This window comes from Thermobia domestica, chromosome 4, assembly GCF_964235325.1.
Source record: "Thermobia domestica chromosome 4, izTheDome1.hap1.1, whole genome shotgun sequence".
Taxonomy (NCBI): domain Eukaryota; kingdom Metazoa; phylum Arthropoda; class Insecta; order Zygentoma; family Lepismatidae; genus Thermobia; species Thermobia domestica.
Window position 1 is genome coordinate 254,346,279 of NC_137457.1, and position 14,509 is coordinate 254,360,787.

General features: G+C 32.1%; 1 protein-coding gene across 4 annotated transcripts in view; it reads right to left on the reverse strand.

The window, feature by feature from the left end:
* LOC145683990 (uncharacterized) overlaps positions 1-14,509 on the reverse strand; it is a 437,297-nt gene that overhangs the window by 13,027 nt on the left and 409,761 nt on the right. For all 4 annotated transcript variants that reach the window (XM_081755756.1, XM_081755755.1, XM_081755757.1 and 1 more), the window contains exons 8-12: positions 12,982-13,098; positions 9,439-9,577; positions 7,100-7,200; positions 4,053-4,172; positions 1,784-1,909 (exon numbers count right to left, since the gene is read on the reverse strand). In XM_081755756.1, coding sequence (XP_081611882.1) covers positions 1,784-1,909; positions 4,053-4,172; positions 7,100-7,200; positions 9,439-9,577; positions 12,982-13,098 — 603 coding nt within the window. The remainder of the gene's footprint in view (positions 1-1,783; positions 1,910-4,052; positions 4,173-7,099; positions 7,201-9,438; positions 9,578-12,981; positions 13,099-14,509) is intronic.

Consider the following 14,509-nt stretch of genomic DNA (forward strand, 5'->3'; position numbering starts at 1 on the left):
TATTTTATGCAGTAAAATACACAGAAAATTAAGCATGATAAATGTTTCCTTAGAAATCTAAAACACGAATTTAAATCTACATGCACAACAACGAAAACGTTAAAAGTATATTTATTATAAACTTCGGGCAATGCATTATTACAAAATTACAAACATATAATAAATATCAGGGATATATATAATGAATGAATGAAATAATTCTCATGAAGGGCAAAATCACAATCCCACCTTGGATGCCAGATTACTTTGATATAATCCTATTGCAAATATAAGAAATTATGTTTTAAATTCTAGATTGTGATATGTGTGTTTGTTTTTGCCTTATTAAAAAGCGGTCATTTATCTGCATCTCTACTTTTACCATATGATGCAATAATTTGGAAATATCTATACACAGGCTTTGACCGATAATACTGAGAATGGTTAAGACATTCTGATCAAAAAGGTCAGAATATAGAGGTACGATGAGGGGCAAATGGTGGAAAGCTTCAGGTATACTGTTAGATCCGTTCCAGGATATAGATTTTTAGTAAAGTGTAAAGCAGAGGGACTCGCACGTAATAGACGAAAATACAGTGTAATTTAGAGAAATTGTACGCAATAAAATTTTGCTCAAATTGAACAAATCGGGTATCGAAACACTGTAAATGTCACGGAAAGCCTATTAAAATTAAGCTTTATCGCCAGTGCAAGTGTTTAGGTGACATACGACGTTCAAGGAAGAAGTGAAAACTGAAGGACGAAAACATAGCTTAGGACGCCCATTAACTTCCAGAACTGATGATAATGTAATCCGAGTGAAGGATGTTCTGGACAAGTTCTGGCGACTTTCAGGGTGAAATTGATCTAAAAAAAGGTGACACTGCAGAAATCTGGGTTCATCGAATCATTTCTGAGGATTAGAACTTGAGAAAAATTTGTACGAAACTAGATTTTGTCAGATAAAAACAAGGATAGTCCTTTGGCATTTTCTCGTGAACTGTTCTATTATATAAGAAGAGAGTCAGATTTTTTGCAGCAAGTGATAACTTAAGATGATCTGGGTTTTCAAGTACGATCCGGAAACCAAAATGCAAAACTCAGAGTGGTACACACCCCAATCATGTAGATCAAAGAAGGCCAGAATGAGCAAATCAAAAGGGAAATCCATGCTCATAGTTCTTTTTGTCTCAACGGGAATAGTTCACAAAAAGGTCGTACTACTTGGCGGAAAGTGAAGGGCAATTTTATCTTCAAATGCTTAAAAATTTGAGGAACTGAGGAATTTGAGAATTTGAGTTCATTGTATTCATCGTGACGTTTCACAGACGTGGATTATGCAGCAGTGACAGAAAGGAATTACCTATCAAAATCCAACAGAGGTTTTTGAGTACCTGTCAAAATCCAACAGAATGTTTTTGTTTACCTGTCAAAATCCAACAGTACTTTCTTGGGTACCTTTCAAACTCCATCACAACTTTCTTTATTGCCGCTCAAAATCCAACAGAAATTTCTTGGGTACCTTTCAAAATCCAACATAATTTTCTTTGGTATTTCTTAAAATCCAACAGAACTTTCTTGGGTACCTGTCAAAATCCAGCAGAACTTCTTGGGTTCCTTTCAAAATCCAACAGAACTTTCTAGTACTTTTTAATTTCCAACAGAACTTTTTTGGGTAGCTGTCAAAATCTAATAGAACCTTTTTGGATAGCTAATATATTAGATTAATTTTCTCAAGGAGGATGGATTCTGTATGTTATAATACTAACAAAGAATATTAAAATAGTTTAAATTTCTCACTTACATGTGAAGTCTGGCGTGCAATCTTCTTCATCTGAATTATCTTTACAATCATTAACTCCATCACATCGCCATAAATTAGGAATACACCAGCCACTTACTCTGCACTTAAAATCTTCTGCTTGACAAACTACATTAAGGGAGAGAAAACAAAAAAGTCACTGATTCACTATCATATTAAAATAACACTGCACTTCATTCTTACAGTAATTATATACACTAAATATGTTTATTCCAATCCCTTTCATTTTGTGGTTATTTCAAAACAATTGTCAACTTAAAAAAGTCTTTATTTACGTTATCTGAGAAGGACAATATTACCATCTTAATCAATGGAATAAAAATTAGAATTAGAGTCTTTTATATAGGTTGCGCCGTATATCGAGTACAGTACACTGGATTGTTCTGCCAGTATAGATACAGGTGTTATCCTCCCTGAAGATAGAATGCCGCAAAGTATCTTGAACAATTTATTACTTTTTAAGTATTTTGCATCATGTAGAAAGGTGTATGACAAAACACCTCTCAGGAGGACACTACGGTTGCTCCAAACATTATTCAACCTATGGACTGTGTAAAATAACTTATGTATTATTTTATTTTATTTTAAATTTACAATGTCACAATAAAAAATTATCCGTATCTAATGCCTTTCCTAATACTGTAGTGCGTGGCAATTTCCAATAGTAGCATATCTCTAAATCTATTCAGAACTCAACGCATGTTTATACAAAATATGTTACACAAACCAATCGTTACTATCTCATAACTTTCGAAATAGCTTGTGTAAAAACTGCAAAATAAAAACATAGTAAATAAATTATATAAAAAATTCATGAAAAAACAGAAACCGATCAGAAATATATAATTTTTTCAACAATGAGAAAGCTCTATAGAAACAGATTAAGAATTCTGGTATTTACATATTTAAATTTAGTATCTAACTAGTGAAACGTAATTTTCATTTTTAAAAAAAAATCATACTAAATGGATTATGTTTTATTAAAAACATGTTATGTAGCTTGTGCAAACATGTTATAGGTGGAAACACTATCAATATTTTCCATATTTGATGCACTTAATTTTCTGCATGAAGGGATTCTGCTATAGTAAGTAGTGTGTGTTACGAAAATTTATTACAGTATGTACGAGTATTTACAACCTAACTTTAAATTTCAAAATTGCCAATATGTATTTATAAAACTGAAAGCAAAAGGTAGAGAAAGAGTAATTATACTTGTTCTTGAGCAATCAGTAGTACCTTGGGAGAATTGCAACAGGTCATTGATACCAATCAATCTGTCATGACCAATCAGTAGTACCTTGGGGAAATTGCAACAGGTCATTGATACCAATTAACCTGTCATTTTCTACAATGCTGCATTAGAATTTTTTTTTACAATTAAGATGTCTATGATAAATTATTTAAATATTCTATTAATACTCATTGTTTTCAATGAATTCTGAAAGAAATTTTGTTTAATTATTATAAGAATTCACCGTGCTGTTCTATTTTAGTACAACATAGTGACATTCATGAAATATGAACTTATGTCACTACGAAATGGACTCCTATTATATTACTAAATTTTCCTTAAGAGTAGGAGAGCCAACACAAATCCTGGGTGCCCTGGGTTTAGGTTCACTTTAGGAGGGCTTAACCGTTATGGGTTGGGTATAAATACAGTGTCCGGACACATGCCATAAAACTACAAATTACAAACTAACCTGTACTAAGTTCCCATTAAAAAGCATAAATACTATCTAATCAAATCAGCACATGGACTGACTAATTGCATATTACATATTTTAAACAGTAATAACTCATTGCGTTTTCTTTAATGGCATTCCTTTCAATTCTTTAATTATAGCTTGTAATTGATAATGGTACGAGAAACCAAGATTGAAAATGTCATGGAGAACTATCTGTTATTTCAATTCGATTCGAGACTAGTAGAGAAGAGTAAGATGCGTGAAAATAATAAAAACTTTTCATTTATTTATTTATTTCAATGCCTAGTAACTAATTTGAAATGGAGATCAATCTACAGATTTATCAGGCGAAGGGCTTAACTTTTATAAATTCATTAAAAGTCAGCCATAAGGGGAAAGGAAATCCGGAGCTCCACTACATTTGAAATCACATCAGCGAGTTTTCTGAACCAGAAGATACTGGATTATGTTCCAACATACTTTACCTATTATGAGCGAAAAAGGACAATTTGAACGAGTATGCGTATATCAAGTTACAACAGCAGTAACGGCATACTTACCAATGTTTGAACAGTTCTTTTCATCCGAATTATCACGACAATGATTTGCACCATCACAAAGCCATCTTCTTGGAATGCAATCTGAACCATCTTCACATTGAAACTGCCCGTGGCCACACCCTACAAAATATCGATGTTACTTTCATTGTTAAATACTAATATTGTACGCAAGAATAATACAATTTTATATATATGATCTGAATAATTCAAATTTTAGATAAATTTCACGTCTTTTCAATAATAAGTATTTTCCAACCTTTATTTAATGCATTCAGTTTCAAAAATATATTTAAATATCCTATTCAAAAAATATTCAACAATAACTTTTGAATTGAAAATTGAGGGAAATCCTGAAAGCTATTCAATGAAAGGGTTACATTCTACTGTACGTGGTTTAATGCCATTTTCTGATGTCTAACAGCTTAATTCAAAATTTAAATCGTAGAAGACTACTAATTTAACCTTTATCTTGATTGAAGTTTATTTTTTTCTATTAGTATATAGTCTATATGGAACAAAAGACTACGGTTGACATAATTTTAATGGGAATCGAGCCTACAGAACGGAAGATAAAAATGTATTTAGCCACAAGAGAGCTCGTTCAATGTATCGTCATTAACTTAAAACTATTATATTTATTTTTTTATGTACAAGGTTGGAAACAGTAGCTAATATTACACATACAATAAGTTCTTTCGAAACATAAGCTAAAATAAACTTAAATATAACTAAAGTCTTAATGCGGAATATTTGTATTCCTTAATGCAGAATGAACTTTCCTACTATACACTAGTACGTATATACAAAAGTACACGGTTATATACAAAAGTAACCTTTAACGGGGATTAATGAGGCTTAATACATGTTGTATATTGAGATTTTCACATGTTTATTGTTTTAGTATAAATGGGCATTTCAAATTTCTACACAAAGCAACGTATTTTTAGCTTGAAGACTTTCCCTTCCTATGTAAACGACAAACCAAACAATTGGCTCTCCCAAAAATTAATGTAAAGTGCACTCCTACATAATACACAGGTTGAAAAGTGCAAAAGTGCATGACTGAGTCGGAACTCGAACCCGGAATCTTCGGCGTACTGTGCCGATACGTTAACCACAAACGCTATTCAGTCCACTCCTAAAACAGTCATACACTCTCTCACGGTTCGGTGTTCTTCCACTCGGACCACGTGGGTTGTGGTACAAGCTATTGTGCTTGGACAATTTAGTGTCCATGTTCAAAACACTGCTAACGGTAGCGTAGCGGTTAACACATCGACAAGGTATGCCGAAGATCTCGGGCTCGAGTCCGGTCCAGTCATGCACTTGTTCACTCTTTATCTCTTTGTGTATTATTGAATTCGCATTTACAGAGGATTTGGTGTGTAAAAGTAACCTTAAATCGGTTGCTTTCTCCTTTCACTTATATACTGATAATACAACCGTTAGCGATATTCTGAACATGGACACTGAATTGTCCAAGTTCAACAGCTAGATTATGGTACAAGCCAAGTAGTCCCACTGGAAGAACACCGAAGAGTGAGAGAGTATATAGCTGTTTTAGGAGCAAATTGGGTAGCATAGTGGTTAAGGCATCGGCACGGTAAGCTGAAGATCCCGGGTTCGAGTGCCAGTCCAGTCTTGCATTCTTTGTGTATTATTGAATTTGCACCTACAGAGAATTTGGTGTGTAAAAACAAGTTTAAATCGGCTGTTTCCTCATTTCATTAACATAATTAAGGAACACAAATTGTTGAGTACTTTGGTTATATCGAAGCATGTATTCCATATATTTTATAAGTCAATAAAATAAATTTCCTGGATCTTCATAAGGAATAACATTTTTTTTAAAAAATACGAAACGTAAGCTAAAATATACATCCTGAGTCTCCATAAGGAATAACACATACAATAATTTCTTACGAAACATAAGCTAATATAAGCATCTCGGGTCACCGTAAGGAATAACATATAAGTAAGTTCTTGCGAAACGTAACCTAAAAGAAACTTCCTGGGTATAAGTTCTTATGAAACATAAGCTTTAAAAAAATTCCTCGGTTTCTATAAGGAATAACTACGAAACATAGACTAAAATAAACATCCTGTGTTTCTATAAGGAATAATATATACAATATGTTCTTATGAAATACAATTTAAAATAAACTTCCTGGATCTTCATAAAGAATAACATATATAACAAGTTATTACGACACACAAACTAAAATAAACTTCTTGGGTCTCCATAAGAAATAACACATACAATAAGTTCTTACGAAACATAAGCTAAAATTAACTTCCTGAGTCTCCATGAGGAATAACACATACAATAAGTTCTTACGAAACATATGCTAAAACAAACATCCTGGGCTTCTATAAGAAATAACACAATAAGTTTTTACGAAACATAAACTAAAATAAACTTCCTCGGTCTCTGTAAGGAATAACACATATAACAAGTTATTACGAAGCACAGGTTAAAATAAACTTCCTGGATCTCTTTAAGAAATAAAGCCCATCAGAAGACATACTTTGGAGGATGTGTAGTGAGGACATTGACTCGTTCCTAAAGCAGAGGTCGGATCTTTTTGATTGAAGTACATCAGCAATTGCCATATGACACTGGGTTAGTACCGAAAACTTGTGCCTACTGAAATAGAATTTGGAACAGGGCCGCTAACCATTTTCATACAGTAACATTAAGTTCCCACAAAACCATCAAAAATGCGATGGAACCGTCAGCTATATGAAAATCTTATTGATTTTTTGCAACCTAAAGTCTGATAATTTAGTTTCCAGTAAATATCAAATTTAGTTTGAAAAAACATGACAGTTCAGTTTTTGAGTTGAAAAGTGGTTACGTAGACTCTGGGAATCGTGAACGTATTCTCAGGAATATGTGTGCTAGAAGTTGAAAGCCATTGTATGAATAAATGTAAATTAAATTGCAGTATTCACTTCGACAGAGTGATAAGTGCTCAACATTTTATTTTATATGTATATGTCAGTAATGCTTCCTTTGTGGCAGATAGTAAATTAATTTTACTTACGTGCAGGTTCTGGACAGCCTAGCTCATCGGAACCATCTAAACAGTCTTTTCTCCCATCACACTGCCATCTGAGTGGAACACACTTTTGGTCAATTTCGCACCTTTAAATATAATAAAATTAAAATATAGTTACCTGGTAAAAATATGTTTCACGTCTGTTTTACAAAGAACATAGAAAGGATAAAAATCTGTATAAGTATTTTAAAATTTTATTAATATTAGAAATACACCGGCTTCGTGGCTATATGATTAGCGTACGTGCCTTCGGTATGGAAGACCGAGTTCCATTACTGACGGAAGCTCATGTGCTGAAAGTTTAATCCAATCCAACAACTGCACCGCATCTTTTTTTAATTCAAAGTAAACGCGAAAAGAATTTGATTCAATCAAAAGTCAAAATATCCAAAAGTATAAGTTTTCAATTATCTAAGATAAAATGAACAAAACTAATATACCTTCGTGAAAAAATATTGTGCAGTAGATTTTACATTTAAGGCAGTATATTATTTGTTCTGGAACACCACAAACAAAGGAGCCGTGGTGGCTAAGCGATAGAGCGTTCACGTCTGGTTCTTGGGGTCCCTTGTTCTATCCCAACTCGCGCCAAGTGAACCTTGTGGTGGATAAACACCGTGTGCGTGAGTTTCCTCGGAGTTCCCCGTTTCTTCATTCCACCATTTCATTCATTTCTAATCATCACCGTCTCCTTTAGCCTAGCCGGCATAACCGTGGGACGTAAAACTCAAAGATTTCATTTCATTTCATTTTTACCACAAAGAAACAAGCAATATTTACTAGAACATAAATTCAGCTTTACGTACCACGTGCACACTTAAATACAGTATGATATACATTGAAATAACATACAAAACCACTATACAAGTAATAAATTTAGTTATCTGTTCTCAATTAGAAAAGTTCGTGATCTTCGTTTGCTTTGATCTGTTCGTTTTCAAACACCAGCAACATCTTTAATTTCAGTTACTGAGTGAGAGAAGTCATTATTGGTTGACATTCAATAAATCTTTTTTCGGAAACTTTTAATGACTTAATACACGCATTTTCATTATTCTAAAGCCTATCTCGTCTTTATCTTCTTTAGCATTATCAAATGGGTTGTGTTTATGTGTCACTCTTCCTTAGGATTACCTCGATGACTGAAAAACCAGTTGAAACTGCATTATTTTGTTTGTAGTCTGTCCAACACTAAAAATTATTCCAGTGCATTGGTTCGAATTATTTATGAACTTTTTACTATTGATTTAGATACAGTTTTAAAGTGGCATAAATGTTTGTTTGAATTGTCCACGCTCGAATCAACAAACCTGCTGTAACATGTGTGCCATAATTGTGTAATTGTTTTCAATTCCAAATGATCCCAAAATTACAGTTTTGAATATATATGAGAGGCTCGGAACAATGGTAAGCCACTTCCGGCGAAATTTGAGTTATGAGTTGGAATAACATGGGATTGGATCACAGAACAGTATGTAGGCAGTTTAAGTACGGAATTGTATATGGATACGGTAAGGGATGCTTGTGTTGTTGTGCTATTGGATTGCATTCCATGGAAATGTGCATTCTTTCCCTATTTACACGAAAGTTAGAAAATGGCACTTACCATTTTCTTTCTCTCGTCGCTCATATATATAGGATAACTAGATTTTGATTTAAAATACAATAGAAAATTATTCTACATGGCTCACATAAAATTTTTTGAAGGTGCTTCGTGGTACCCAAGTGGTTACTTTGCGCACCTTCTGTGCCCGTAGAAATTGTAAACCCAGTCTCATGTAATCCTATAGCAACTGTGTATCAAAATTGAACTTCAACCAACATACGTTATCGACGTTGTTTATCTTTCAAAGGGATTTTTTTTTTTAACATTAACTGCACTCTGAATCTTTATGTATTAACAATTATGAAAACACTGTATGAAATTACAGTTTAACTTCTAGTCATTTAGAAACTTTTCATTGATATACGTAGAAGATCACCTTCCATATATCTGAAGAATCTTAACAGGATTGGTTGAAACTATTGAGATTCTTACCAATATTGAAAGAAACAATTAACATAGAATCAAAAACATAAAATCTAAACATGGGAAATTACAAATGAAATTCGAGAGAAATTGTCTGGAATGGGAGACTTGGAAGAAGGAGCGAGATACTAAATATTTAGGAATCGTATTTACAATCAATACTTCACTCAATACGTTGGTCTTCTTCAATGATCAAACTCTACGTACGAGATGAAGATGTAAATGTTTAATAATCACTCTTCAAATCAAGAGTTTTATCATTGTTTCGAGTTGTTCAATAGGCAAATATACTTACTTGAATTCTTCAGGTCCACATCCCGTACAATTTAATTCATCAGCACCAAGTGGACAGTCCCGCACAGTATCACAGAGCCATCGATTTGGTATACATGTCCCATCCGGGCATCGAAATTCTCCAACAAAACATTCATCTCCTAGAAAGAAACAAATAATAATATATTATTTTGTTATTACATTTACCCTCTCCCTTTCACTTCAGAGTTATTAAATGTCTTTATATTCAGAATATCTACAAGTATGTTCTAGAAAATGAATCTGTTTTGCTCGACAAAATATTTGTTTATATATATTATATAAAAACATTGGAGTAATTTTTATTGTTTACATTATTTATTGGAGTAAGAAAATTACTCACCTGAAACTTACATGACACTAATTTTACGAGGGTATGTCAATTAGTATGTGCGCCCTTATTCTAATTATTTACAGCTTGGCGTGCAGGTTTCTGCGCTCGCAAGCCGTTATATGACACTATTGTCTTTGCTTGTGACAGGTTTCAGCATTATCACTTCAGTTAAATGTTGCAAAGTCAACACGGCTGCGCCACGTCCGTTTCCACCACAGAAAAACAGCGTTCCGTAATCCGTGGTTTGAAGGTATACCAGAATTTGAGATCCATAGAATACTTTCAGCACAATGTGAGGGCAATGTTTTACCTCAGCTAAGTGTTCACCAGTGGATTGAAAAGTTCAAACGTGGTGTGCTCTTTCCTCGTCCTTCCACTTGTTCGACCAACTTTTGAACTCTTCAAAACATTGCCGAGGTAAAACATTACTCTCGTATTGTACTGAAAGTCTTCTATGAATTTCAGCTCCTGGGACACCTAGAAACCACAAGAAACGGATTACGGAACTTGTTCTATGGTGTGAACAGACAATGGCGCAGCCATGTTTACTTCGCAACAGCGCAAAGCGAACTGAAGTAAAAATGTTGAAGCCTGCCACAAGCAAAGACAATGTTGCTATCTATCGGCTTCGGAGAGCAGAAAGCAGTACAGCCAACCTACAGAGGATTAGAATAAGTCGACATACTTACTGACTTATCCTCGTACTTCAGGTTCAAAAGGAAGAAGCATTTGCACAGTTTGACATTTCTTTGATGTATTTACCTACTATCATCTATTCATAGGTTACCAAAATCAAATCAAATGGGATATGAACACCTTCCTTAACTTTAACTGAAGAAAGGAAAAATTATTTATTTTTTATATATTGTAGCATGAAAGATTATATTAAAAAATACAGTTTAACAAATAAATTAATTGTGACAACATTAATTTTTTAGACATTTTATTAGACTCTTTCCCATATTTCTTAATTCATTATTAGACAAAATATTTTTAATGTGAGCAAGAAAATAATTCTCATAATCTGATGTAACAAGTAATATACTGTTTGTATTTAACAATTAAGAAGCATAAAATATAATCACAACAAACAGAATTTTATATATTCTAACAATGAAATTATATTCCATGGTAGCATCATAATTTAAAAATAAAAAGAGTTATTTCGATTTTCATTCAGGATAGCCCCTACTTTTTTAATTAGTTCTGAGCAAATTGGTATGTACAATACAAGTGGACGAGAGAAGGAAGGAAAATAATATAAGTTTTAGGAGAGAATGAAATGAATAATATAAATTGAGAGAGAGAGAAGAAAAGGAAAAAATACAAATTGAAGGAGAGGAAGAAAGAAAAAAGATAAATTGGAGACAAGAAGGAGAGAAAGAAAGAAAAAGAAGATAAATTGGAGACAAGCAGGAGAGAAAGAAAGAAAAAGAAGATAAATTGGAGACAAGAAGGAGAGAAAATATAAATTGCAGGAGAGAAAGAAAGAAAAAAATATAAATGGGAAGACAGAAGGAAAGAAAAGAATATAAATTGGGGAGACAAGGAAAGGAAAGGAATATGAATTGGAGGAGAGAAGGAAGAAAAGAATATAAACTGAATGAGAGAATGAAAGAAAAAGAATATAAATTGACGGAGAGAAGGAAATTAAATGGAATCCTTCAGTTTTACGTTCGCGGTTATGCCGGATAGGCTAAAGGAGACGGTGATGATGAGTAATGAATGAAATGGTGGAATGAAGAAAGTGGGAGGAAACGGGAGAACCTCGAGGAAAACCACGCACACGGTGTTTGTTCACCACAAAGTTCACTTTGCGCGAGCCGGGATCGAACCCGTGACGGAGAGAAGGAAAGAAAAATAATATAAATTGGAGAAGAAAACGAAAAAATAAGATAAATTGGAGGAGGTACGAAAAGGAAAAATATAAATTTGAGGAAAGAAGGAAGAAAAGAATATAAATTGTAGGAAAGAAAAAGAATATAAATTGCGGGAGAGAAGGAAAAAATAAGATAAATTGGAGGAGGTAAGGAAAGAAAAAGAATATAAATTGGAGGAGGTAAGGAAAGAAAAGAATATAAATTGGAGAAGAGAATTAAAGAAAAATAGAAATCGAAGGAGAGAAGGAAGAAAAGAATATAAATTGAAAGAAAGAAGGAGTGAAGAAAAAAATATAATATTTGGAAAGAAAAAGAAAGGAAAATAATATTTGGAAATTGAAAAAATAAGAAAATTAAGCAACTATTATGAAAAGTTACTCTTTTTAAACAAATTAATTGATGATTTAAAAAAATATCATAAAATTGAGAGAAAAATATCAATCAAAAATTATATATATTTTTAAATGTGATATTTTGTGTATCTGTTTCTTCAAAAATCGTAATTTCATTGTTCCGAAGTCCTTGACCCAGACTTCAAAATAAGTTGAAAACATTTTGATAAAAGAAATCTACATTTACTTTTGTAATTGAACAGCCCGTGAAGTTTTCGAAATAAGTCACATAAAAGTTCTTTCAGATTATCTATTTCACATGATTTTCTATATGTTTTAATCGTTACGAATTTATTTTAACGATTATCAATTAAAAAATAACTCTTGCAAAATTTAATTGATTAAATTAAGAATTAACAACAGTTTTAATGATTAATGTAATCGTTAATTTTTAACGGATTACGAGTCTATAAATTAAATATTAAAAAAGGGAAAATCAAAGGGCTGCGAGTGCATTTTTCCTGTTTAGAAGAGAAAATATTACAAATTTGATCATGTCTATCTTTCTGAAATAAAACTTCATTGAAAAAACTATATGACTGGCAAAAAATCTTCTTGAACATTCTGTGAATGTGTAATTATTATTTAAGAATTTATCTCACTTTTGAGCGAATTGCTACTTATACCAATTTGCTTTTAACTCACATTAATACTCTTATATGGACTCACGTAGTAAACCTTGATGACAAGTGTAATCAAGGATGTGATATTTGCATTGTGAGAACTCGTGATGTTTGCATTGTGCGAACTCGGTACATTTAACTTTTGCTATCATAAAAATGTCCAACTTAGAGACTAGTAATAGCATATGACTATATTTATATGATAAATTAAGTAGATTCATATCTAACTAAAATACATCGCTAACTCAATAGAATTTACTGTAAATTTACATATATATATAATGCTGTATTACTTACCTCTGGCCAGATTTAAACATTGAGTAGGATCATCTAAATCTGGATATTGTTCACATTGAAACACCTGTGACAAGTCTAACGTTGCTAGAATAAAATCATTGCAATCTTCAGCTACGGCTGAAATTAAAAATAAATAAATAAGAAAATTAGTTATTACACTTGCTTCGTGTTCAAAAATTTGAATTAAATTTTAATGTGTTTTAACGTATTTGATCATTAAGATTCAACTTATAATTGAGTATTTCCTACATCAGGATTAAGCATATGGTAGTATACTTTAATGTTTTCTGCATCAGTATAGAGCATACGACAATACAGTTTCTATACCAATATTGAGCATATTTCATTTCTTACATTGAAACAGAACGCATGATAGTATGATTTAATGCTTCCTACATTAATGCTGAATATTTTAGTGTATGTGCCGTATAGTAATTACAAACTGTAATAGGTTTCATAATACAAAACCCATGATTAGTGTAATATTAGGCTATATAACATAAAATTCATAAACATACTATTACATAATGTAAAATCCATCAACATAATACAATATTTATCCATAGAATAAACAATTCATAAACGTTAGTATGTGATACATAACTTTTAACAGTCTGATGTATAACGACAATAGTCAGTTATGTGCAATTAAAAATGATGATAAATTAAACAATATTTTGTAATGGTAAGCGTAAAACACTTCACTTTATTATTATTATTATTATTATTATTATTATTATTATTATTATTATTATTATTATTATTATTATTATTATTATTATTAATAATAATAATAATAATAATAATAATAATAATAATAATAATAATAATAATAATAAATGAGCTCCTTCGTGGCTAAGCGGTTAGCGTACGCGCCTTTGGCGTGGGAGACCTGGGTTCGATTCCCGGCGGTAGCTCATGTGGTTCGGATTCCACGTTAATCAGTAGGTCCACGTCTCATATAGCCTCGCTGCTGAAGGGACGTAAAAACTCAAAATCACCTCACCTCACCTCACATTATCAATACATTCAGTGTTATTAATCTATGTCCTGAATCCTTATTTTTGGGACGATATTTCCATTTAATGTTGACTTTCTCCTGCCGAGTTAGGTAGGGAAAGACATTACTTAAGACCATGGATAATTAATTGAGTGAAATAGCTATATACTATACTCAAAATATATTGAATTTGATTATATGAAGTGAATTAACATGAATGGAAGGGCACAATTTTTCTTTTCTACATTCAGCAATTATTTTGTTAAACATTATGATCATTATATGGATGCACAAATTAATATAAATGTACACGAAAAGGTATTATTCTCTTTGTATTTTACTCCTGCAAAACTATTTAAATCTTGTTAATTATTCTTCTGACATAAAGGGAAACGTTTTTCATAATTACAGGTTTACATTTTGTTTCTCAAGACATAAAATATTTTGTACAGAAACACTATATCAGTAGTAAGAGTCATTTGTAAATACAGAGCTGTCACATCCAATTTTTCATTTTCGATTGAAATT